Source organism: Geotrypetes seraphini, chromosome 16, assembly GCF_902459505.1.
Source record: "Geotrypetes seraphini chromosome 16, aGeoSer1.1, whole genome shotgun sequence".
NCBI classification, from domain to species: Eukaryota; Metazoa; Chordata; class Amphibia; order Gymnophiona; family Dermophiidae; genus Geotrypetes; species Geotrypetes seraphini.
The window spans coordinates 49856506-49882449 of NC_047099.1; the positions used below are offsets into that span (position 1 = coordinate 49856506).

The window sequence follows — 25944 nt, forward strand, 5'->3', positions numbered from 1 at the left end:
AATAGAAAATGGTGTCTACTCGTCAATGGCCCCCAGATCTTTTTAAATTTATTATAATACCCTTTTTGAATAGCAATTACATAGAAACATAGAAATAGACGGCAGATAAGGGCCCACGGCCCATCTAGTCTGCCCACCTTAATGTCCCTCCCCTACCTTTGCCCTGTGAATAGATCCCATGTGCCGATCCCATTTGGCCTTAAAATCAGGCACGCTGCTGGCCTCAATCACCTGTAGTGGAAGACTATTCCAGCGATCAACCACTCTTTCAGTGAAAATTATGCTTTCCATTTTATAAATGTGACCTAACGAATTCCACCAGAAGGTATAATTTAATCTACTGCAGTTTTTCCAATTACTTGTGATATTTTGAATGGCAACCCCTGTCATAATCAATAAAAGTTTATTGTTGTTTGATGAAATTTTTTAATTGTAAGACAGATGGGTTAAACACTGGTTGGCAGGCAGGAAGCAAAGGGTTGGAGTGAAGGGCCACTACTCGGACTGGAGGAGGGTCACGAGCGGTGTTCCAGTCCTCGAGAGCCGGAGCCAGGTCAGGTTTTCAGGATCTCCACAATAAATATGCACAAGATAGATTTGCATCTCAAGGAGGCAGTGCATGCAAATCCATTTCATACATATTCATTGTGGATATCCTGAAGATCGGACTGGATTGCAGCCCTCGAGGAGGGACTTTGACACCCCTGCCCTAGACTCCCCCAGACCAGGGGTAGGCAATTCCGGTCCTCGAGAGCCAGAGCTAGATCAGGTTTTCAGGATCTCCATAAATATGCATGAGATAAATTTGCAGCTGAAGGAGGCAGTGCATGCAAATCCGTCTCATAAATATTCACTGTGGCTATCCTGAAAACCTGTCCTGGCTCCCGCTCCCGAGGACCGGAGTTGCCTACCCCTGCCCTAGACGTTCCGATTCGCCCCTAGCCCTCGACTTTCTTCCCTCCTGCAACTTCTCCGCACTGCCTGGTCCTCCGGCGTCGCTGTCGCCTCGCGCGCTCCGCTCTAGCCCCGCCTCCTCCTTTCGCAGCCCGGCCCGCAGTACCTCCCGTCTCCGGCGGCGTCGCTGTCCGTCTCTCGCTGCCCCCGGGCGGCGCTCTAGCCCCGCGCCTCGCTCCCCTGCCTCCCCGGCCGCGGCCTGGCTGAAGATGGCGGTGTCCGTGTTCCTGGGCGTCCGGCTCCTGACCATCGGGGACGCGAACGGCGAGATCCAGCGGCACCAGGAGCAGCAGCCGCTCAGGCTGGAGGTGCGGCCGGCCCAGGACAGCGCCCTGCTGGCCCTCTACAGCGGTGAGCGAGGGGGGAGGGCGAGGGGGGGCTCCGGGACCCCCCCCCCCAAGACCAGCAACGTCCTCCCAGCCAGGGACGGGGGCTGCCTGGCTCTGGCTGCCTAAGCAGGCTTTATGGGGAGTGGAGGAGCAGGTGGTGCAATGAGAGGCATTGCATTGGGGGGGGGGGGGGTCCTCCAGTGCAAATACAGGGGGGGGGCGGTCTATCACATGTTGGACGTACTGCGCTGTGTACGCCTTTCGGCGCAATAGAAGTCATGAGTAGTAACAGTAGGAAGTGTTTAATTGGTGCAATGAGAGGCTCTGCATGGGGGGGGTCCTGCAGTGCAAATACAGTGGGGGGGGCAGTCTATCACATGTTGGACGTACTGCGCTGTGTACGCCTTTCGGCGCAATAGAAGTCATGAGTAGTAACAGTAGGAAGTGTTTAATTGGTGCAATGAGAGGCTCTGCATGGGGGGGTCCTGCAGTGCAAATACAGTGGGGGGCAGTCTATCACATGTTGGACGTACTGCGCTGTGTACGCCTTTCGGCGCAATAGAAGTCATGAGTAGTAACAGTAGGAAGTGTTTAATTGGTGCATTGAGAGGTTCTGCATGGGGGGGTCCTGCAGTGCAAATACAGTGGGGGAGCAGTCTATCACATGTTGGACGTACTGCGCTGTGTACGCCTTTCGGCGCAATAGAAGTCATGAGTAGTAACAGTAGGAAGTGTTTAATTGGTGCAATGAGAGGCTCTGCATGGGGGGGTCCTGCAGTGCAAATACAGTGGGGGGGCAGTCTATCACATGTTGGACGTACTGCGCTGTGTACGCCTTTCGGCGCAATAGAAGTCATGAGTAGTAACAGTAGGAAGTGTTTAATTGGTGCAATGAGAGGCTCTGCATGGGGGGGTCCTGCAGTGCAAATACAGTGGGGGGGCAGTCTATCACATGTTGGACGTACTGCGCTGTGTACGCCTTTTGGCGCAATAGAAGTCATGAGTAGTAACAGTAGGAAGTGTTTAATTGGTGCATTGAGAGGTTCTGCATGGGGGGGTCCTGCAGTGCAAATACAGTGGGGGAGCAGTCTATCACATGTTGGACATACTGCGCTGTGTACGCCTTTCGGCGCAATAGAAGTCATGAGTAGTAACAGTAGGAAGTGTTTAATTGGTGCATTGAGAGGTTCTGCATGGGGGGGTCCTGCAGTGCAAATACAGTGGGGGAGCAGTCTATCACATGTTGGACGTACTGCCCTGTGTACGCCTTTCGGCGCAATAGAAGTCATGAGTAGTAACAGTAGGAAGTGTTTAATTGGTGCAATGAGAGGCTCTGCATGGGGGGGTCCTGCAGTGCAAATACAGTGGGGGGGCAGTCTATCACATGTTGGACATACTGCGCTGTGTACGCCTTTCGGCGCAATAGAAGTCATGAGTAGTAACAGTAGGAAGTGTTTAATTGGTGCATTGAGAGGTTCTGCATGGGGGGGTCCTGCAGTGCAAATACAGTGGGGGAGCAGTCTATCACATGTTGGACATACTGCGCTGTGTACGCCTTTCGGCGCAATAGAAGTCATGAGTAGTAACAGTAGGAAGTGTTTAATTGGTGCAATGAGAGGCTGTGCATGGGGGGGTCCTGCAGTGCAAATACAGTGGGGGGGCAGTCTATCACATGTTGGACGTACTGCGCAGTATACGCCTTTCGGCGCGATAGAAGTCATGAGTAGTAACAGTAGGAAGTGTTCAATTGGTGCAATGAGAGGCTTTGCATGGAGGGGGGGTCCTGCAGTGCATATACAGTGGAGGGGGCAGTCTATCACATGTTGGACGTACTGCGCAGTATACGCCTTTCGGCGCAATAGAAGTCATGAGTAGTAACAGTAGGAAGTGTTTAATTGGTGCAATGAGAGGCTGTGCATGGGGGGGGTCCTGCAGTGCAAATACAGTGGGGGGGCAGTCTATCACATGTTGGACGTACTGCGCAGTATACGCTTTTCGGCGCAATAGAAGTCATGAGTAGTAACAGTAGGAAGTGTTTAATTGGTGCAATGAGAGGCTGTGCATGGGGGGGTCCTGCAGTGCAAATACAGTGGGGGGGGCAGTCTATCACATGTTGGACGTACTGCGCAGTATACGCCTTTCGGCGCGATAGAAGTCATGAGTAGTAACAGTAGGAAGTGTTCAATTGGTGCAATGAGAGGCTTTGCATGGAGGGGGGGTCCTGCAGTGCATATACAGTGGAGGGGGCAGTCTATCACATGTTGGACGTACTGCGCTGTGTACGCCTTTCGGCGCAATAGAAGTCATGAGTAGTAACAGTAGGAAGTGTTTAATTGGTGCAATGAGAGGCTGTGCATGGGGGGGTCCTGCAGTGCATATACAGTGGAGGGGGCAGTCTATCACATGTTGGACATACTGCGCAGTATACGCCTTTCGGCGCAATAGAAGTCATGAGTAGTAACAGTAGGAAGTGTTTAATTGGTGCAATGAGAGGCTGTGCATGGGGGGGTCCTGCAGTGCAAATACAGTGGGGGGGCAGTCTATCACATGTTGGACGTACTGCGCAATATACGCCTTTCGGCGCGATAGAAGTCATAAGTAGTAACAGTAGGAAGTGTTCAATTGGTGCAATGAGAGGCTTTGCATGGAGGGGGGGTCCTGCAGTGCATATACAGTGGAGGGGGCAGTCTATCACATGTTGGACATACTGCGCAGTATACGCCTTTCGGCGCGATAGAAGTCATGAGTAGTAACAGTAGGAAGTGTTCAATTGGTGCAATGAGAGGCTTTGCATGGAGGGGGGGTCCTGCAGTGCATATACAGTGGAGGGGGCAGTCTATCACATGTTGGACGTACTGCGCTGTGTACGCCTTTCGGCGCAATAGAAGTCATGAGTAGTAACAGTAGGAAGTGTTTAATTGGTGCAATGAGAGGCTGTGCATGGGGGGGTCCTGCAGTGCAAATACAGTGGGGGGGCAGTCTATCACATGTTGGACGTACTGCGCAGTATACGCCTTTCGGCGCAATAGAAGTCATGAGTAGTAACAGTAGGAAGTGTTTAATTGGTGCAATGAGAGGCTGTGCATGGGGGGGTCCTGCAGTGCAAATACAGTGGGGGGGCAGTCTATCACATGTTGGACGTACTGCGCAGTATACGCCTTTCGGCGCGATAGAAGTCATGAGTAGTAACAGTAGGAAGTGTTTAATTGGTGCAATGAGAGGCTTTGCATGGAGGGGGGGGTCCTGCAGTGCAAATACAGTGGGGGTGCAGTCTATCACATGTTGGACATACTGCGCAGTATACGCCTTTCGGCGCAATAGAAGTCATGAGTAGTAACAGTAGGAAGTGTTTAATTGGTGCAATGAGAGGCTGTGCATGGGGGGGTCCTGCAGTGCAAATACAGTGGGGGGGCAGTCTATCACATGTTGGACGTACTGCGCAGTATACGCCTTTCGGCGCGATAGAAGTCATGAGTAGTAACAGTAGGAAGTGTTCAATTTGTGCAATGAGAGGCTTTGCATGGAGGGGGGGTCCTGCAGTGCATATACAGTGGAGGGGGCAGTCTATCACATGTTGGACGTACTGCGCTGTGTACGCCTTTCGGCGCAATAGAAGTCATGAGTAGTAACAGTAGGAAGTGTTTAATTGGTGCAATGAGAGGCTCTGCATGGGGGGGTCCTGCAGTGCAAATACAGTGGGGGGGCAGTCTATCACATGTTGGACGTACTGCGCAGTATACGCCTTTCGGCGCGATAGAAGTCATGAGTAGTAACAGTAGGAAGTGTTTAATTGGTGCAATGAGAGGCTCTGCATGGGGGGTCCTGCAGTGCAAATACTGTGGGGGGGGCAGTCTATCACAGGTTGGACGTACTGCGCTGTGTACGCCTTTCGGCGCAATAGAAGTCATGAGTAGTAACAGTAGGAAGTGTTCAAATGGTGCAATGAGAGGCTTTGCATGGGGGGGGTCCTGCAGTGCTTGTACAGTGGAGGGGGCAGTCTATCACATGTTGGACGTACTGCGCTGTGTATGCCTTTCGGCGCAATAGAAGTCATGAGTGGTAACAGTAGGAAGTGTTCAAATGGTGCAATGAGAGGCTTTGCATGGGGGGGGATCCTGCAGTGCAAATACAGTGGGGGCGGTCTATTACATGTTGAACGTACTGCGCTGTATACGCCTTTCGGCGCAATAGTAGTCATGAGTAGTAACAGCAGGAAGTGTTCAAATGGTGCAATGAAAGGCTTTGCATGGGGGGGTCCTGCAGTGCAAATACAGTGGGGGGGCAGTCTATCACATGTTGGACGTACTGCGCTGTATACGCCTTTCGGCGCAATAGTAGTCATGAGTAGTAACAGTAGGAAGTGTTCAATTGGTGCAATGAGAGGCTCTGCATGGGGGGGTCCTGCAGTGCAAATACAGTGGGGGGAGGGGACAGTCTATTACATGTTGAACGTACTGCGCTGTATACGCCTTTCGGCGCAATAGTAGTCATGAGTAGTAACAGTAGGAAGTGTTCAATTGGTGCAATGAGAGGCTCTGCATGGGGGGGTCCTGCAGTGCAAATACAGTGGGGGGAGGGGACAGTCTATCACATGTTGGACGTACTGCGCTGTGTATGCCTTTCGGCGTGATAGAAATCATGAGTAGTAACAGTAGGAAGTGTTTAATTGGTGCAATGAGAGGCTCTGCATGGGGGGGGATCCTGCAGTGCAAATACAGTGGGGGCGGGGGCGGTCTATTACATGTTGAACGTACTGCGCTGTACACCTTTCGGCGCAATAGAAGTCATGAGTAGTAACAGTAGGAAGTGTTCAAATGGTGCATTTGAGAGGCTTTGCATGGGGGGGGGGTCCTGCAGTGCAAATACAGTGGGGGCGGGGGCGGTCTATCACATGTTGAACGTACTGCACTGTGTACACCTTTCGGCGCTATAGAAATCATGAGTAGTAACAGTAGGAGGTGTTCAGTTGGTGCAATGAGAGGCTCTGCATGGGGGGGTCCTGCAGTGCAAATACAGTGGGGGGGGCAGTTTATCACATGTTGGACGTACTGCCCTGTGTACGCCTTTCGGCGCAATAGAAGTCATGAGTAGTAACAGTAGGAAGTGTTTAATTGGTGCAATGAGAGGCTCTGCATGGGGGGGTCCTGCAGTGCAAATACAGTGGGGGGGGGGGGGGGGGCGGCAGTCTATCGCATGTTGGACGTACTGCGCTGTGTACGCCTTTTGGCGCAATAGAAGTCATGAGTAGTAACAGTAGGAAGTGTTTAATTGGTGCAATGAGATGCTTTGCATGGGGGGGGGGTCCTGCAGTGCATATACAGTGGAGGGGGCAGTCTATCACATGTTGGACGTACTGCGCTGTGTACGCTTTTCGGCGCAATAGAAGTCATGAGTAGTAACAGTAGGAAGTGTTTAATTGGTGCAATGAGAGGCTCTGCATGGGGGGGTCGGGCAGTGCAAATACAGTAGGGGGGGCAGTCTATCACATGTTGGACGTACTGCGCTGTGTACGCCTTTCGGCGCAATAGAAGTCATGAGTAGTAACAGTAGGAAGTGTTTAATTGGTGCAATGAGAGGCTCTGCATGGAGGGGTCCTGCAGTGCAAATACAGTGGGGGGGCAGTCTATCACATGTTGGACGTACTGCGCTGTGTACGCCTTTCGGCGCAATAGAAGTCATGAGTGGTAACAGTAGGAAGTGTTCAAATGGTGCAATGAGAGGCTTTGCATGGGGGGGGGATCCTGCAGTGCAAATACAGTGGGGGCGGTCTATTACATGTTGAACGTACTGCGCTGTATACGCCTTTCGGCGCAATAGTAGTCATGAGTAGTAACAGCAGGAAGTGTTCAAATGGTGCAATGAGAGGCTCTGCATGGGGGGGGTCCTGCAGTGCAAATACAGTGGGGGGAGGGGACAGTCTATTACATGTTGAACGTACTGCGCTGTGTATGCCTTTCGGCGTGATAGAAATCATGAGTAGTAACAGTAGGAAGTGTTTAATTGGTGCAATGAGAGGCCTTGCATGGGGGGGGGGGATCCTGCAGTGCAAATACAGTGGGGGCGGGGGCGGTCTATTACATGTTGAACGTACTGCGCTGTACACCTTTCGGCGCAATAGAAGTCATGAGTAGTAACAGTAGGAAGTGTTCAAATGGTGCATTGAGAGGCTTTGCATGGGGGGGGGTCCTGCAGTGCAAATACAGTGGGAGTGGGGGCGGGGGCGGTCTATCACATGTTGAACGTACTGCACTGTGTACGCCTTTCGGCGCTATAGAAATCATGAGTAGTAACAGTAGGAGGTGTTCAGTTGGTGCAATGAGAGGCTCTGCATGGGGGGGTCCTGCAGTGCAAATACAGTGGGGGGGCAGTCTATCACATGTTGGACGTACTGCGCTGTATACGCCTTTCGTCGCGATAGAAGTCATGAGTAGTAACAGTAGGAAGTGTTTAATTGGTGCAATGAGAGGCTTTGCATGGGGGGGGTCCTGCAGTGCAAATACAGTGGGGGGAGGGGGCAGTCTATCACATGTTGGACGTACTGCGCAGTGTACGCCTTTCGACGCAATAGAAATCATGAGTAGTAAAAGTAGGAAGTGTTTAATTGGTGCAATGAGAGGCTTTGCATGGGGGGTCCTGCAGTGCAAATACAGTGGGGGGAGGGGGCAGTCTATCACATGTTGGACGTACTGCGCAGTGTACGCCTTTCGGTGCGATAGAAATCATAAAATATGTATATCTCAAAAAAACGGAGATTGGACACTGTTGGAAACAGGATACTGGATTTGACGGACCTTTGGTTTGTCCTAGTATGGCAAGTTTTATGTTTTTATGTCTCATAAAAGTTGTTAATTTCTTCTTGTTATTGAAATGATTATATGTTAGAAAAGGGTCAGTAATTCCTTTTATGTCCCCTCAGCTGTCTCTTGTCTAAGCTGAAAAGCTCTAACCTCCTAGCCTTTCCTCATAGGAGAATAATTCTACTCCCTTAATCATTTCTCTACACCTTTGTCGGAGAGATGGCAACCAGAATCACACACCATGGAGCACTACAGAAGTCTTGGTAGTCTCTCCTTTTCTAAGAACTTCTAAGAACTTAGGGGATGGGGTTCAATAGCCAAAGCACCTGGGACAATGACGGCTTAAGTGTGGGCATTGAGAACAATCATTGGGCTACCCCTCCACTAACCACCTGTTTGCTTTTATGGTAAGGGGAGGGGGAGAGGCAGTCCGCCCTGGGCACCATGTTTGCTGGGGGTGCGGCCCCCCCCCCGCCTCTTTTCATTCCTCCCCTCCACGCGTGCATCCCCTTTCCCCCATACCTCTAGGTGAAGTTGTTGTTTGCGGTGGTCGACAACGTGCTTTTCGCGACCCCATTGTCTCACGCTGATGACATTTCCAGTTGTCGCGCATAGAAAGTGACGTCGGAGGGAGAGCTGACAGGATCGCGAGGAGGGCGCACGTGGCGGGTGGGATCGGGGCGCCTCTCACCTCGCTACGCCACTGCATCAGTGCGCAGTCTCCCATTCATGATCAAGATCCCGTCCCTGGTTGCTGATTCCTAATGGAATCCTGTACCTAAGACGATTTTTCCTTCTATTCATCTCATTACAATTGCCTACCTTAAATTTCGTTATCTAAACATATAGATTTAATTTAAATGGGCTTTTTTTAATAGTGCCTGAAACCCAAAAGCTGTTGAAGCAGTGTACAGTCAAATATTTTTCTGCCCCCGCGAGGCTGAATGTGAGTCTGTATGTCTGTTCACATGAGAATCCAAGTGCACTGTACTAGCTGGTTTTACCCTTCTTCCTTTGCCAAATACACATGGACAGATGTTTGTCTGGGATATAAATGGTATTGCAGAAGCCACAGAGATAGAGGAAGATGACGAGGCTCAAGTAGTCCGTAGTGAAGCATTGTTGCACACAGTTTGAATCATTTGTTTTGGACTTGCTCAGCAGGGAGAAAACGCAGCTGGCTTGTCCGTCGGCCCCCAAACTTGGCCACTTTATTGTGCCCTGTTTGAAAGGTGGTATAGAAAGCTTAGCCATAATCTAAACTACCCTCCCTCCCCCCCAATTGTTCAGGGATGCACGATGACTGCGTTTCTACTCGGACCGCCATAATCGGCCCTGCCAGCTGTCCTCTTTTCAATAAACCCTGAACAAAAGTTGCCACTTTTCTTTCACAGTCCCACATCTGCACCTCTTCCTTTCACTGATGGGCCCGGCAGAAATCTCATTGCCTCGCTTGTACTTCCTTAGCTCGTCTTCCTAGGGAGGCTGTGTTTGCGGTCGTTCCTGAGTGAAGGAAGGCTGGGGAAGCCAGTTGGGTCTCCAGCCCTGGGTGTGAAAGGAAAGTGCAAAGGTCGAAAGACATTTTCCCCAGGATTTGAATGCCCACAGCCCAGCTGCTATAGTTTGAGGCCGGCCTGCAGAGCGATTTCTAAGGGTGAAAAGCTTTTCAGCCACATTAATCAGTTGTCTGAGGAACTGGCCACATTTAGAGTGACTAGAAGTGCTTTGAGTCACGGGACAGGGAGGAAAAGATTTGATACTTTCGCTTGTAAAGAAGTTCAGGATAACATTTGTTACTTTTACTGAAGTAAGAATTTAGCCAATCTTTACCACTTTTCAAATGACAATTAATTCCTCAGCAAAACCTGGGAGCAGGATTTTTGGCTCTTGTAAACTTCGTGGATCGTGTTTCTGTTCCGTGAATATAGCCGGCAAGAACTGTGGCGTGGCCTGCGTTTGAACTGCTTCGATGAGTTGGGTCTCTTTAAAGCGGAGATAGATGCTCATGACGCGGAGGAACGGACGCTGTTGCTCCAAAAAGTATTATTTTAGGAAGTGACTTTTTTGACTTTTGGGTCATTTTTTAAAAAAATTTGCCTTTCAACATTCTTTTTCCTTTTTTTAAAAAAATTCTTTATTCATTTTAAAAATCTTTCATCAGGTGTACAATATTCATAATCAACACAATGAAACAAGGCACTTGCATATCTTATCAATATATTCTAAACATATAAATGTAACCCTCTCCCCACCCTCCCTCAAAACCCTTCATTCATGTAACGAAACCTATCTTTGTATCCCTCCCCCCTCCTATTATTATATGATGTCTGACTAATAGGAAAATGGCATTTAATCGTGACAAAAAGACGCCAATGGCTCCCATATTTTAATAAAATTATTATAATTTCCATTTTGTGTCGCTATTGATCTTTCCATTCTATATATGTGGCATAATGAATTCCACCAAAAATTAAAGTTCAACCTAGTATGATCTTTCCAGTTATTAGTAATATGTTGGATGGCAACTCCAGTCATGATCATTAAAAGTTTATTATTACTTGATGTTATCTGACTTTTTCATAGAAACATAGAAAAAAGCAGCAGAAAAGGGCTATAGCCCACCAAGTCTGCCCATTCCAAGTATCCCCTCCCCTGAATTTACTCCCTTAAAGATCCCACGTGAGTATCCCATTTTCTCTTAAAATCCGTCACGCTGCTGGCCTTTATCACCTGGAGTGGGAGTCTGTTCCAATGATCCACCACTCTCTCGGTGAAGAAGTACTTCCTGAAGTCGCCATGAAACTTCCCTCCCCTGATCTTCAGCGGATGCCCTCTGGTGGTCGAGGGTCCCATGAGCCAGAAGATATCATCCTCTGACTCGATGCGTCCCGTGATGTACTTATATGTTTCAATCATATCTCCCCGTTCTCTTCTTTCCTCAAGTGAGTACAGCCGCAATTTTTTAAATCTTTCTTCATACGTGAGATCCTTGAGCCCCAAGACAAGACCATCCTGGTGGCCGTTCGCTGAACCGACTCGATCCTCAACACGCTACATGGTTTTCCAATAAACAATTTATTTGATAAAGGGGATAGAGGGATACAGATAGAACTTGAGGTAGGTTATAGGAATGGTCAGAGACCACTTCACAGGTCGCGGACCTGATGGGCCGCCGCGGGAGCAGACCGCTGGGCGAGATGGACCTCTGGTCTGACCCAGTGGAGGCAACTTCTTATGTTCTTATGATCCCAGATTGAGTTCCAAAAGGCTAAAATATGAGGACAGTAGAATAAAAGATGCTCCAAAGTCCCTACCTCCGATTTACAGTGCCAGCATCTATTGGACAAGGTACTATTTAACTTTTGCAATCTATCTGGGGTCCAAAAAGCTCTATGTAACAAAAAAAAACCAAGTTTGTCTCATAGACGCTGACATTGTACATCTCATTCTCCAAGACCAAATTTGTGGCCATTGAGATGCTGAAATCTGATGTTTAATCTCAATGCTCCAAATATCCCTCAGACCATTTTTAGGTTTTTTTTTCTTTTTACTTTTGCTCTAGTACTTGAAACAACACTGGACCGATTCATGCGTAGGTTGCATTTTCAGATTTTCACAGGGACTCGCGTGCAGGTTGAGCAGGAACGTGTCTTCTGCCGCCTTCATTAGGTTTGAGGAGCCCTCTTTGCAGTCGATCAGAAAATGAAATTCTGAGCTGTACTTTACAGAGACATGTGCAGCCGCGCTCCAGCCGTTTCAGCCCGAGTACGTATGTACGTGGGTTGTACTTCTTCGGCTTCCTTCCCAGTCGTTATCTGGCCTCTCTTTGCTTGGGCCATCCATTTGTCTTGGATGCCACAGTCCCCGCATCTCTCTAAAGCAGGGGTCTCAAAATCCCTCCTTGAGGGCCGCAATCCAGTCGGGTTTTCAGGATTTCCCTAATGAATATGCACAAGATCTATGTGCATGCATTGCTTTCAGTGCATATTCATTGGGGAAATCCTGAAAACCCGAATGGATTGCGGCCTTCAAGGAGGGACTTCGAGACCCCTGGCGTAACTACACATCCCTATGCCAGTTTACTCAAACATGAGCCTAACGATGATAAACAAACATTAAATAATGTAGGTGAAAGCGGTGATCCTTGAGGAACACCGCATGGATTCTTCCAGGTAGTAGAAAATAGAGTCTGGTTTCCAAAAATCCTCTAAACCAGGGGTCTCAAAGTCCCTCCTTAAGAGCCGCAATCCAGTCGGGTTTTCAGGATTTCCCCAATGAATATGCACAAGATCTATGTGCATGCAGTGCTTTCAAGGCATATTCATTGGGGAAATCCTGAAAACCCGACTGGATTGCGGCCTTCAAGGAGGGACTTCGAGACCCCTGGCATAGCTACACATCCCTATGCCAGTTTACTCAAACATGAGCCTAACGATGATAAATAAACATTAAATAATGTAGGTGAAAGCGGTGATCCTTGAGGAACACCGCATGGATTCTTCCAGGTAGTAGAAAGTAGAGTCTTAAACCTGACTTGATAGAGTCTGGTTTCCAAAAATCCTCTAGGTCTCAAAGTCCCTCCTTGAGGGCCGCAATCCAGTCGGGTTTTCAGGATTTCCCCAATGAATATGCATGAGATCTATTTGCATGCACTGCTTTCAATGCATATTCACTGGGGAAATCCTGAAAACCCGACTGGATTGCGGCCCTCAAGGAGGGACTTTGGGATCCCTGCTCTAAAGCATGCCACCGTCTCCCAGTCACTACTCGGGGCATTAGTATTGCAGAGGATGATGGAGAGAGGCAGAAGAGATGGACATGAATGAAGGGGGTACCAGAGGAATTAGGAAAGAAGGAAAACTGGATGTTTTTTTTGGGGGGAGGAGTGTTTTTTTTATTCTTTATTCATTTTTAGAACATCAATTGTGCACAAAAGAAGATGCATTTACATAAATTAATATCATTACAGCACAATCTACTTAATAGAATAAAACCAAGACTTATTTTCTCCCACCCACTTTCCAATTTACAAACACCTCATAAAAATACTTGTAATCAACCCTTCTATATTTCTTAACAAATGCCAAAACATATCTCCCTCCCTCCTCCCCGGATGTGCATGTTTCCCTCAGTTTATACAAATAAATCAATCTTTACAATATTGAGTTAATGGTTCCCAAACTTCCATAAATGTTTTATAATATCCCTTCTGAATGGCCACAAACTTTTCAAAAGATATAACATAGGCATTCCCACCAGAATGAATCATTTAATCTATCCCAATTTTCCCGATTCTTTAAAATAAGCTGCATGGCAACTCCCGTCATTATAAACAAAAGGAAAACTGGTGTAATATATCCATATAAATAAGAACATAAGAATAGCCTTCCTGGGTCAGACCAAAGGCCCATCAAGCCTGGTAGCCTGTTTTCATGATGGCCAATCCAGGTCACTAGTACCTGGCCAAAACCCAAAGAGTAGTAAGATTCCATGCTACCGATCCAGGGCAAGCAGCGGCTTCCCCCATGTCTTTCTCAATAACAGACTAGGGACTTTTCCTCCAGGAACTTGTCCAAACCTTTTTTTTTTTTTTAAACCAGCTACATTAACTACTCTCACCACATCCTCTGGCAACGTGTTCCAGAGCTTAACTATTCTCTAAGTGGAAAAAAAATTTCCTCCAATTGGTTTTAAAAGTATTTCCCTGTAACTTCATCGAGTGTCCCCTAGTCTTTGTCATTTTTGACAGAGTGAAAAATCGATCCACTTGTACCCGTTCTACTCCACTCAGGATTTTGTAGACTTCCATCCTGTCTCCCCTCAGCCGTCTCTTTTCCAAGCTGAAGAGCCCTAACCGTTTCAGTCTTTGCTCATACGAGAGGAGTTCCATCCCCTTTACCATCTTGGTCGCTCTTCTTTGAACCTTTTATTTAAGTTGATGGATTCCATCCTTTTATTTAAGTTGAAGATTGCCAGGTTGTGAAAGGCTGTTGGTAAATCTCTCAGGTTTTTGGGGTTTTTTTTGTGCCATGAGTTTGAAAGAAAAATGGTCCCTTTAAAAAGAGAGGGCTGTATCTCATGAAACTGACTTAGATCTTCTGTCTGTTGTGAATTTAGACATGGTTCTTGATTGATTCTGTGGGACCTCTCAGCTGCCTTTGGTACCATTGACCATGGCTTCCCATTTTCATATCATATCACTTATAAAATACTCCTTTCATGGCATTTCATGGTTTTGATTTTTAAATCATATACTTTGCTACTGTGCTATGAATAACATTTGTATTTAATTAAACACACCTAGAGCTTTGTAGTTATGGAAATAAATAAATTAGAGATGAGATGATAAGGGGTAGGATTCCTATGCATGGGTAGGTTTGAGCTGGTGACGGTTACTCTGTATTTTAACCCTTTGCATCCTGTCCTCTCTGCAGTTGAAGACATGTGTGTATTTAAGTGTTCAGTGGCCAAGGACACAGAATGTAGTCGTGTGGGCAAGCAGTCCTTCATCATCACACTGGGCTGTAACAGTGTCCTGATCCAGTTCGCAATGCCCAGTGGTAAGTGCTGGTACCCGGCCTCTGCTCTGTGGGTGGGGGTGGGGGGGGGTCTGCTCCCTTATATTTTTCTGGGGGTGGCTGCTGCTTTCTGGGCTCCAGGAGGCGTGGTATTGCTGGGAGTTGCCACCGCTCTCTGGTGGGGGTGGGGGGGGGGGGCATTGCTGCTTTCTTCCCCTGCTGGCTATGGGGCGGTGTCTGAAAAATCTTCACATGCAGTGTGGATGCACCTGCCCTTTGCTGCTTCTGTCTCATCTCAATCTATCCTCATCCCTCATTACAGATTTTTCTTCCTTTTACAACCTCCTGAAGAGTTGTCGGGGTCATAACGCAGAGCACTCGGTCTTCAGTGAGCGCACGGAAGAGTCCTCAGCTGTACAGTACTTCCAGGTAGTAGAGTCCAGCGGGGAGGAGAGCTCTGGATGCCGCTGGCAGTTGCCTGTTCTAACGCTCTTTGCATCTCCTCATTCTCTGCCTCCAGTTCTATGGGTACCTCTCCCAGCAACAGAATATGATGCAGGACTATGTGCGAACCGGCACCTACCAGAGGGCAATTCTGCAGAACCACAGCGACTTCAAGGACAGGGTAATCCTGAATTGGAATTTTGTAGTCTGGCTTTCAGAGGGTGAGGCCTTGTGTGACTCCTGAGTGGCCTGCCTGCCTAACATTCAGATGCCAGCTCATAGCTCAGAAGGGGTTAGGAGGTCCTTGGCGTGTGATTGACTGTAACTTTGCTCTGTCCAGGTGGTGCTTGATGTCGGATGTGGTTCTGGGATCCTTTCCTTTTTTGCTGCACAGGCCGGAGCAAGAAAAATCTATGCAGTAGAGGCCAGTACAATGGCACAGCATGCAGAGGTAATGCGCTTGTGTAAGAGGGAGCTCGCTAGAGCGCAAAGAGGGGGGTGGAATATGTTCATGTGAGAGGGAGCTTGCCAGAGCGCACAAAGGGGGTGGAATATGCTCATGTGAGAGGGAGCTCGCTAGAGCTCACCGTGCGGGGAGTCGAATATGCTCATGTGAGAGGGAACTCGCCAGAGCGCAAAGAGGGGGGTGGAATATGCTCATGTGAGAGGGAGCTCGCTAGAACTCAAGGGGGAGTGGTGGAATATGTTCATGTGAGAGGGAGCTTGCCAGAGCGCACAGAGGGGGTGGAATATGCTCATGTGAGAGGGAATGCGCCAGAGCGCACAGAGGGGGGTGGAATATGCTCATGTGAGAGGGAGCTCGCCAGAGCGCACAGAGGGGGGTGGAATATGCTTATGTGAGAGGGAGCTCGCTAGAACTCAAGGGGGATTGGTGGAATATGTTCATGTGAGATGGAGCTTGCCAGAGTGCACAGAGGGGGATGGAATATGCTCATGTGAGAGGGAGCTCACCAGAACGCACAGAGGGGGTGGATTATGCTCATGTGAGAGGGAGCTTGCCAGAGCGCAAGGGGGTAACATATTAATGTGAGCGTGAGTTTGCCAGAACACACTGGTAGGGTTGGGGGAGAGGTGAAATGCTTATGTGAGAGGGAGCTCAATATGACATGCTGAGGTGCCCCAGGTAACCAGCTATTCTCTTGCTCCTTCCCCTAGCTTCTGGTAAAAAGTAATAACTTGACGGAGCGCATCCTGGTACTTCCAGGGAAGGTGGAGGAGATCTCTCTCCCTGAGCAGGTGGATATAATAATTTCGGAGCCGATGGGCTACATGCTGTTCAATGAGCGGATGCTGGAGAGCTACCTACATGCCAAGAAGTTCCTGAAACCTAATGGTGCGTATTAGGGGAGGGAGTGCATCTGTGCATGCAAGTGAGAGGGAGGAAAAATGAGCAAGTGTATCAATGAATACTCTCTCCTTTCTCTTACTTACCTATCTGATTTGGCAGATTTGACTGATAATTGCTGGAGGGGTTGTGGCACACAGGTTGGTCTGTTTGAAGAGTGAGCAGGAAGTGGCTTGAGACATGTTAGGGGGTTCCATCAGTGCTGTATGTGTCTGGGGCAGAGGAGAACCTCAATTCCCACCAGGGCTTTAGGAGCTCCTAAACGCTCTTAAATGTGAAGCTTATGGTTTATTAAACTAGATATTCTGCCTCGTGTAAGGGAAAATATCAGAGTGGCTGGTTTACAACATAAAATGAAATAAAGGAGAACGAAGAGAACTCTAGTTATACGACAGAGACCAGGGAAGGGGGACACAAAGGTAGGAGCATGGAGGAAGGGAAAGTCACATTGCTCTCTGGCTTATAAAACGATTCCTCCTCTGTGGATCCCAAGATTCATGGGTGCTGCCTGCTGTTAAGAGTTTGGGGTTGCAGCTGGCTATGATTTCATAAGAACATAAGACGTTGCCAGTGCTGGGTCAGACCAGTGGTCGATCGTGCCCAGCCCTCTGGTCAAAGACCAGTGCCCTAACTGAGTCTAGCCTTACCTGTGCACATTCTGGTTCAGCAGGAACTTGTCTAACTTTGTCTTGAATCCCTGGAGGGTGTTTTCCCCTATAATAGACTCTGGAAGAGCGTTCCAGATTTCTACCACTCTTTGGGTGAAGAAGAACTTCCTTACGTTTGTACGAAATCTATCTCCTTTTAACTTTAGCGAGTGCCCTCTCGTTCTCTCTACCTTGGAGAGGGTGAACAACCTGTCTTTATCTTCTAAGTCTATTCCCTTTAGAATCTTGAATATCTTTACTGGGTTGTATGATTCCAGGTAACATGTTCCCTACCATTGGTGATGTTCATTTGGCCCCATTCACTGATGAGCAGCTCTACATGGAACAGTTTACAAAGGCCAATTTCTGGTAAGTTTGTCCCTCTCCCCAGTGCCTGAATGTGTGACTGCAGGTGGGTGATGGGCCTTCAGGGGGCTGTATTATGTGCCCTCTCTCAGTGGGTAGTGGAGGGCAGCTGTTTTCCCTGGTTTGGGGCATGGGTGGGATTGGATGCCCCTCCTTGGAATGGTGGATACCCCTTTGCTCGTTTGAACAGTTCAGAGGTGGGGAAGAGGGAATACTTCCTCGCCTAGCGGCTGACTCAGATGAGGGTAGGTGGGAAGTGTCTTTCTTCATAGACAATAAGATACAGGGATGCACATAGGTGACATCGTAAGCAACAGCCCAGAAAACTTTAAAATCTTCCGAGTGTATATAAGCCTCCACTCTTCCTTCCCGTTCAGCAGATCTGTTAGCATTAGCACTTCTCTCAAAATGGTGTGCAAACCTTTTCTGATCCTTACAACAGATTCACCGATTCTTATAGATGACCTGGTGGGCATGGAGTTTTCTTGTTTGTACAGCCAGTTTTTCAAAATCTTTTAAGAGGTCAGTCTAAATTCCAGAGCTATACAAGAATGCAGGAATTGGTAGCTGATGACTGGCCTGTGTCTAATTTCAGGATAATTATGCACTTTTTAGTATCAATATTAGTGTCCCATAATTTTCTTTACTGATCTTTCTCTTGCTTGATTGTCACTCTTTATTCATGTTATAACTTACATCAAGTGTACAGTAAATATCAAACAATTCTAGTACAACATCACTTGAAAATCTACAATATCCTACAACAAGAAGATTTAACCCCCACCCCCCTCCCAAATTCATATACAACTAAAATATACCACATGAAAATAATATCTTATGTCATTCATAAATACATAAGAACATAAGAAGTTGCCTCCACTGGGTCAGACCAGAGGTCCATCCCGCCCAGTGGTCCGCTCCCGCGGTGGCCCACCAGGTCCTTTGACCTGTGAAGTCATTTGACCATTTTTATATCCTACCTCTGCTTCTATCTGTACCCCTCAATCCCTTTATCCTTTAGGAACCTATCCAAACCTTCCTTGAACCCCTGTAATGTGCTCTGGCCTATCACAACCTCTGGAAGAGCGTTCCATGCGTCTACCACCCTCTGGGTAAAAAAGAACTTCCTAGCATTTGTTCTGAACCTGTCCCCTTTCAATTTTTCCGAGTGACCCCTAGTGCTTGTAATATATTATTAGTATATTAGTATATAGTGCTTGTAATATATTATTAGTGGAAAACCAAGAATCCCCCTCCCCACCCCCAAATCCACAGGAGTATTAAAATTGGGAAAAGTGTAAATTATTCATTATAATACTTTAGTAATGGTCTCCACACGTCCTTAAATTTATTATAGTAACCTTTTTGAACTGCCAACGCTCTTTCGCCATTTTATACACGTGACAAACTGAATTCCACCAGAAACAATAATTCCGTCTTTTACAATCCTTCCAATTATTTTCAGATATCTTTATCTCGCAGTCCTCAGACAGAGGAACATATTTAGAAATTAGGCATACTCATAGCCTTAATAAGAATTCTCAGAGGATTAAGTGCCATACAAAGCCAAAACAGCGACAGGGAGTCTCCATGAAATATCTCTCACTGGATCTTGATATTTTGGGTGTTTCTGGGAAGAAATGTCCCTGGATGGGTTAGTTTTGCACATACCATGACAGTGGTAAACCTCACTCCTGAGCCAGGACATATGGAGTATGATCTCAGACTTTCAAATTTACAGCTAGCACTTGCTGTAGTCCGTGCATTGTGCCAAAAAGAGCTTTCTTCTGGAGTTCATAAGATGTAACGTGTATAAGTAAACTATCCTGGGAGCAGCACTCTGTATCATCGGGATGGTGTCCCCTTCTGGCAAATCACTTAGCCTGCTTTCAACTGAAGAACCCCCATTAACCCTTTCAGGACCATAAGGATCGTAGGCCAATTTTTGTGGTTTTGACAACATTTTTATGGTAAAAAGGGCTTGCAGATGCCAAAAAATTGATTTTTTTTGTGAAATATCATTATTTTTATTTAAAAAAATCACACTTCTGGCTTATGGACAGTGTGGCAAGTGAATCTTCTCGTCAATCTGGCAACGACGCTAATGAATGAATGTCGGAACCAGTTTGTTTACATAAAGGCAGTATCATATGGAATCCGTACATATCAAATTTAGAACCGTAGACTATCCCAATCAAAATTGATAGGATTTTAAAGTTATGGGACAAATATGTCCCTTGGTCCTGAAAGGGTTAAAGATATGAAACCTAGTTGGTTTCTCAGGTGGAGGTAAATGATGTCCTAATTTATGGTGCGTGTTTCGATGGGGTGGGGAGTGGGGGGGGATTTGACGTCCCTTTACCAAGTGGGAGGAGTCTAGATTCCTTGGTGAGGAGGTTAACAGTACTTTATCTGAGGCAGATGGTGGCCCCTGGCAACTTAACCCTTCCTTTCCTTCGCAGGTACCAGCCATCCTTCCATGGGGTGGATTTATCGGCATTGCGAGGAGCTGCTGTGGACGAATACTTTAGACAGCCCGTAGTGGTGAGTCTTCAGCCACTCATAGCCCTGGATGGAGATTTGGTGGGGGGGGAGGGGAGGGTCTCTGGAACTACCTACAACAAATGAGGACCCAGGACAGGGACCCAGATTATAGCCCTTACATGTGTGTTCACTGTACAGACTGTCCCATTCATCTACATAGACATAACAGGCCTGTTGCTTCTTTGTAGGACACGTTTGATATTAGGATTTTAATGGCTAAGTCGGTTAAGTACACCGTGAACTTTTTAGAGGCCAAAGAAGGTGATTTGCATAGGTAAGCGCCACATTGCTTTGTGGGGAAGGGGCGAGATTGTGCTTAGGGACATTGCCCCCTGATTTTGGACTTACAGCGTCTGAGCAGAGCTCTGGATTGGGCTGCTCATTGCCAGCTATGCAGAAGTAAAGGGCTCAGATGGTGTGTGCTTCCCTGTCTCTGGCTTAGCAAATGTGGGCTGCCAGGCCCTTTGCGGTCGGTGTATGCTGTTGCTGTTCGTTTTGTACCTCCTTTCCCTGACTGGTTTCCTTTGCTCTTCGCAGAATAGAAATCCCCTTCAAATTTCACATGCTGCATTCTGGGCTGGTCCATGGCTTGGCTTTCTGGTTTGATGTTGCGTTCATTGGCTCAATGTAAGTGACGGAGGAATGCCCTCTTTCTCAGCCTGGTAGGGAGATGAGAGAAGCACCGCTTGAAGGGTTGGGTAGGAGGTATTGTGCTCTGGATGTGTTTGCACCTACCATCTCCTAACCGTTGTGTCGTCTTTTTATCCTTTTCCCTCCCCGGGGCAGAATGACTGTGTGGCTCTCCACAGCTCCCACTGAGCCGCTGACGCACTGGTACCAAGTGCGGTGTCTTCTGCAGTCGCCATTGTTTGCTAAGGCTGGTGACACACTCTCAGGAACAGTCCTCCTCATCGCGAACAAGAGGTGATTGGGGAACTGTCCCCTACCAATCCACTCCTTGCTGTCTCTCGCTCTCCCCTTCCCAACCCCACTCCATGCCTGCTCAGCTGTCCCTCACCCTGTCAGTGCTGGCTTGATAATTCTAGGTTCCTTCTTACGTGCTCTTTTCCACTGCTTTCCTTGTAGACAGAGTTACGATATCAGTATTGTTGCCCAGGTGGATCAGACAGGCTCCAAATCCAGCAACCTCCTAGACTTGAAAAATCCCTTTTTTAGGTAAGTGTGTTCTGCAAATCTATTTCCTTGGTCAGCCAGGGCCAGTGAGTAATGCCGGGAGGGATCGATGTCCCTGTGTCTTGAAGCAGTGCTCCATCAGCCATAGCAGGAGCTGAAGGAAGATGGCTAACCTGTCACTGCTGAGAACATCACCTATGAAATAGGCAGACCTCTATTGTCCATCATGCTCTTCTCTTTCCCATCAGTGCGCCTGTGCGACCTCTCCCACTCTTCATCTTTCCCAGTCTCTTTTGGGTGGCTCTGTCTCTCTTACTAGAGGGCTTTTCTGCCTTCTTTCTTGGGGTCTTGATCCTCTCTTGTCCCTTTCTTCACTCGTACTCAATACCTCCCTCACTTGGGGGTCACGATCCTCCCCTAGTTTCCCTCTATTTTTTTTTTCCTTTCTTCACTAATGTACCTCTCTCGCTTGGGGCCACGGTGTGCCCCCAGCTGCCCTGTATCTTTTCCCTTTCTTCCTCTGTGCTGCTGCCTGACTCCTCCCCTCCCCCCGGCTCGTTACTGTGTTATCTTGGTTGACAACCTAGCTGCCCTTCTCATTTTAGATTTCAAGATGTACAGAGGCCTTGATTTTTTTTCTCTTTCAGATACACGGGCAATAGCCCCTCTCCTCCCCCCGGCTCTCACTACACGTCGCCATCAGAAAACATGTGGAGTTCTGCCAACTCATACAGTATGAACACAGGGATGGGGATGGCAGGTACCGTACCTTTTCTTTTTAGGGCAGGGGTTCTGTGATCCACTTGTGTGTTTCCTGCCACCTTTTAAGATTTCTTTCCCCTACCTTTAAATACATAGCTCATCTCATGGAAAGATCCGGAGAGATCTTTTCTTGGTGGCTTCCACACTCCCGTTGGAATACATCACTTCTCAGCTCCAATCTCATCCTGTCCCTGGATGGGCAATCAACCCCATGCCTAGGATTCCTGGAAGATGAGCTTTGCCCTCATGGGACAGGCATCATTTGGATGCTGCCCCCTACATGGAAGGAGTAATGGGGAATAGCTGTGGAAGTGTCTTGCTGAGCCCAGCTGTAATTCTGAGCCTAGTAGCATGCTACTGTCCTATTACATTGATTAAACTGGATGAGAGATACCTGGGACTCTCACAATTACTATGGAGTGAGGGGTGGAAGCCCCAGGACTCTGAAATGACTTGCCAGCTTTGTTAGGCGAGGTAGTAGTCCTGAGGTTTTGGGACATGCTGTCTTTGTCTAATGTTAATTCCCCTCTATCCGTTCTTCCCCCTACATGCAGGAATGCCCACAGCCTATGACCTCAGCAGTGTTATTTCAACTGGTGGATCAGCCATTGGACATAGTAACCTCATTCCTTTAGGTGAGTGCAAAGCAGAGAGGTGCGGGCAGGGTGGGGGCTGCTGGCAGGGGATACGAAGTGGGTAGAGTGTGACGAGGGGGTGTCGCCAGTGGGCAGAAGACAGCAGGAGACAGAATCTATAGCAATTCGTCTGTGCTTTCTTGGGATCAGCTCTCTTCAATATTTTCTGCTTCCTGATCTGATTTAATTGCACTGGAGTATCATCTGTCTTGTATAAACTGGATCTGATATCTATAGGAATGCAGCTGCCTCTAGGGAGGAAGGGGGTACCCTGCATATAAGGGAGTCATATCCTGAGTATCATCGCCCATCTAACTTGTAAACAGGGGTGGGGTGGGGGGAGTGACTCCCACAGAGAAGCAGTGACAAAGCCAGGGACTAAATCCGAGGCATGGGGAGATTCAGGGATCCTCCCCCAGGAAGGAATGGTGTTCACGCTCAGAGCTGGAGTTCTAAGGGCAGCCTGGGTGCGGAGAATGGCTGCATCCGTACGTGGCTGCTTTGACTCCTATGAGGAGCAGCGAGCATTTCTCCACACATCAAAGGGGGGAAGTCCTGTGGAGCTGCTGGCAACCAATTTAAAGAAATCTATTTTTCAGCTGGTGCCCAATTAGGCTGTGGCATTTGGGATTGGAGAATGCATGAAAAACAAGTAGCATGGCTTTATTAAAGAAATCTATTTTTTTTTTTTTTTTTTAAAAGAAGGCTTGGCCAGGTTTGCTGAGGACAGGTTCATGCAGTTGTTTTTCTTAACGTCCCCTGTAAATGTATGCTTTGTCACGCCAATAAGGCTGCCTGCATTTGAGTATTTCCAGGTGATTGGAAGGGACCACCATTGGAAACGGGGTAGCTGGGTCGATGTTTTCTGGAGTGGTTATTCAAGTTTCTGGTTTGAAGAAAGCTGTGCACTGGGGGGGTCATTGCGAAGGGCTTGACGGCTCTTAGCCATGTAGCATTGTCGTGTCAGAGTTCTGGCTCCCTCTACTGTTTGCATGAGTGTTGTCAGGAGTCTTAGCTATAGCATGCAGATAGGGACAGGGGCCTGGCACCCTCTACTGTCTGTGCAACACAAGCAAAGTTAAGAGCCTGAGGAGTCGGGAGGAATTAGATTTTTATGTCCTTTAGGCCCTCCAAACAGTCTCCGAAGCACCTGGACCCGTTTGGAGGGCTGATAAGGAAGCAGGCGATTGCTCCCTCGAGTAATGAACGGAATGGTGTCCCTGCCATCTTTTGATGAGCAGGGAAGGGATACTTCTGTGATGTTTTGTCGCCATGCGGGAAGGTCTTCCTCTGCCACTCTAGGATGCAGCTGGTCTTTAACATGCTTCTCTTTCCTCCTCCCTTTCCCTCCGCAGCTAACACGGGGATTGTGAATCACACACACTCCAGGATGGGATCTATCATGAGCACGGGCGTTCTTCAAGGTAACGCGCAGGGCTCTGCCCAGCTGGCGCGATTTCTGCATGCCACCGGGCCCTTGCTCTCAGCACCTCCTGCTGGCCATTAAGAAGGCTGCGGACATTGCCCGTGTTTGTCATCCTTGGGGCGAGAGGGGTGTCGGGAGAATGCAGGCAGGGCGACACGCGATACTGCAGTGCCAGCCTTGCCGAGGAAACGCTCTATAAGGTGCCAACTCCAAAGCATGTACTGCTGAGGGAGACCCCAGATGAATGTTTCCACTAGGGTTCTGTGGTGCACGGGATCACTGAGCTAACGACTCGTTCAGGTGCCAGTTAAAAAGAGATTACAACTTAAGGGGACACTGGAAGTCTTAGGAAACTACGAAGCTGAACTTCAGAAATTTTCATTCAAAATAGCTTTTGTTTTTGTGACTATACTGATAGAGTATGTGGGAGGAATTGGACACTAGGGTTAGGCAGGCAGGGTATGCTTTAAAAAGCACAAGTGCAACAGATGAGAAATTTGAGACCCCCGAGCCCTCTGCCATTCCCTCTTTCCACCCCGTGTCCCTGGTCAACTCGGTGCCTTTTTGAATGAGCTGAGGGGAATTTCACAGCACCAGAAAGGTGATATTCTGTGAGCAGAGCCCCTTGAATCATCCAAAAAATGGCGCCTCCAGGATTCCCACTTTGACCTTGGGAGGCTCTGTTAATTACATGCAAGACTCATTCCCTCCCCAGAGGTGGCTGCACTTTTTATCCAGACACACGTAAAAATTCTTCATGCCTTCCTCTGTGCCCCCTCCCCCATATCCCATGCTGTCTCCTGGTACATGAGTGTCTGCCACTCTCACGGTTCATGTTAGAACTTGATACTGTCTAGAGCAGGGATCTCAAAGTCTCTCCTTGAAGGCCGCAATCCAGTCGGGTTTTCAGGATTTCCCCAATGAATATGCATTGAAAGCAATGCATGCACATAGATCTCATGCATATTCATTGGGGAAATCCTGAAAACCCGACTGGATTGCGGCCCTCGAGGAGGGACTTTGAGACCCCTGGTCTAGAGCTAATGCAGTGTATGAAAGTCACATTCCGTGTTAACACCCGATTTCCACTCCCCCTTTTTTTTCTTCTTCCAGGTTCCTCTGGTAGTCAGAGTGGAAGCAGCTCTGGCAGCCACTACACTGTCAACAGTCAGTTTACCATGGCAGGCCCCGCCATCTCCATGGCTTCCCCCATGTCCATCACCACCAACACAATGCACTACGGAAGCTAAAAGCAACTGCTCCTCCTGAACTGACAGCAATCCAGCCACGAACTCTCGGACATGTGTCTCCGACACCCCTCCCCACCCCGTGCGGGGCAGGATTCTATCCCTGTACAGGAAGCCTGGACAATACACTGCATTCTCTCCTCTCTCCTATTTGGACTTGAATACATTTTTCTTTTCTTTTTAAGAAACCGAATGCGAGACTGCCTCGATGTCTCAGCCGCTGTTCATGGGTGATGCTAATTGTTTTACCAGAAATCATGTGTGATGGTCCTGCCCTTCTTTCTTCCAGAGCCGATTTTTGGGAGATTGGGGGGAGGGGGGTCTGCAGAGCAGACCTGATAGGCAGCGCACGGCTGTCTCCGTTTGAGTATTGTGTATGGAGAAATAGGTGAAATTGTAGCCGAAGTAGGCAGGCATGGCCAAGACATACAAGATGGATCCAGTTCTTCTGATGTTTGGTGCCAGCCCCTGGCTTCTTAATTGCTGGAATTAATTTGTATGTGTGGTTAGTTGCCATTAAAATAAATTACACCCAGAGAAACCCCAATTTGTAGCATATGCAGGAGCTGCTGCCTCTGGGTGCTGTTGAATCGCTGTGAATTGGAGGCGAGATGGTGATGTTGCCCTGCCAGCATTAGGACCGATAGGTCTTTAGAGCCCAGAAAAGCCTAGAGCTGGTTTCTGTCCTTCCCACAGCCAGAACGTGGTTCAGCCCTTGATGCACCTGACCTGTATGTCCACTAGCTTAACCAGCCTATCTAATCCTGCCCAGTGT

At 48.1% G+C, this 25944-nt stretch overlaps 1 protein-coding gene across 2 annotated transcripts; it reads left to right on the forward strand.

The window, feature by feature from the left end:
- The first annotated feature begins 1002 nt into the window (after positions 1–1002).
- On the forward strand, positions 1003–25727 carry CARM1 (coactivator associated arginine methyltransferase 1). Of its 2 annotated transcripts, XM_033925041.1 has the most exons (16): positions 1003–1305; positions 14515–14640; positions 14921–15027; positions 15119–15223; positions 15383–15493; positions 16219–16396; positions 17334–17424; positions 19884–19965; positions 20154–20239; positions 20503–20592; positions 20752–20889; positions 21052–21141; positions 21747–21859; positions 22416–22496; positions 23852–23920; positions 25036–25727. In XM_033925041.1, the coding sequence occupies exons 1-16, from the start codon at positions 1164–1166 to the stop codon at positions 25170–25172; spliced, it is 1746 nt and encodes a 581-aa protein (XP_033780932.1). In that variant the 5' UTR covers positions 1003–1163; the 3' UTR covers positions 25173–25727. The 2 variants fall into 2 exon arrangements, with proteins under 2 accessions (XP_033780932.1, XP_033780933.1); XM_033925042.1 differs by lacking the exon at positions 23852–23920 and having other exon boundaries at positions 1033–1305.
- The last annotated feature ends 217 nt before the right edge of the window (positions 25728–25944 follow it).

Excerpts from the sequence above, each read along its gene's own strand:
- CARM1 (XM_033925041.1), top strand. The coding sequence starts at position 1,164 with ATGGCGGTGTCCGTGTTCCTGGGCGTCCGGCTCCTGACCATCGGGGAC. Across the intron at positions 20,890-21,051 it reads CTCCTCATCGCGAACAAGAG|ACAGAGTTACGATATCAGTA; the intron begins GTGATTGGGGAA and ends CTTTCCTTGTAG. Across the intron at positions 23,921-25,035 it reads GAGCACGGGCGTTCTTCAAG|GTTCCTCTGGTAGTCAGAGT; the intron begins GTAACGCGCAGG and ends TTCTTCTTCCAG.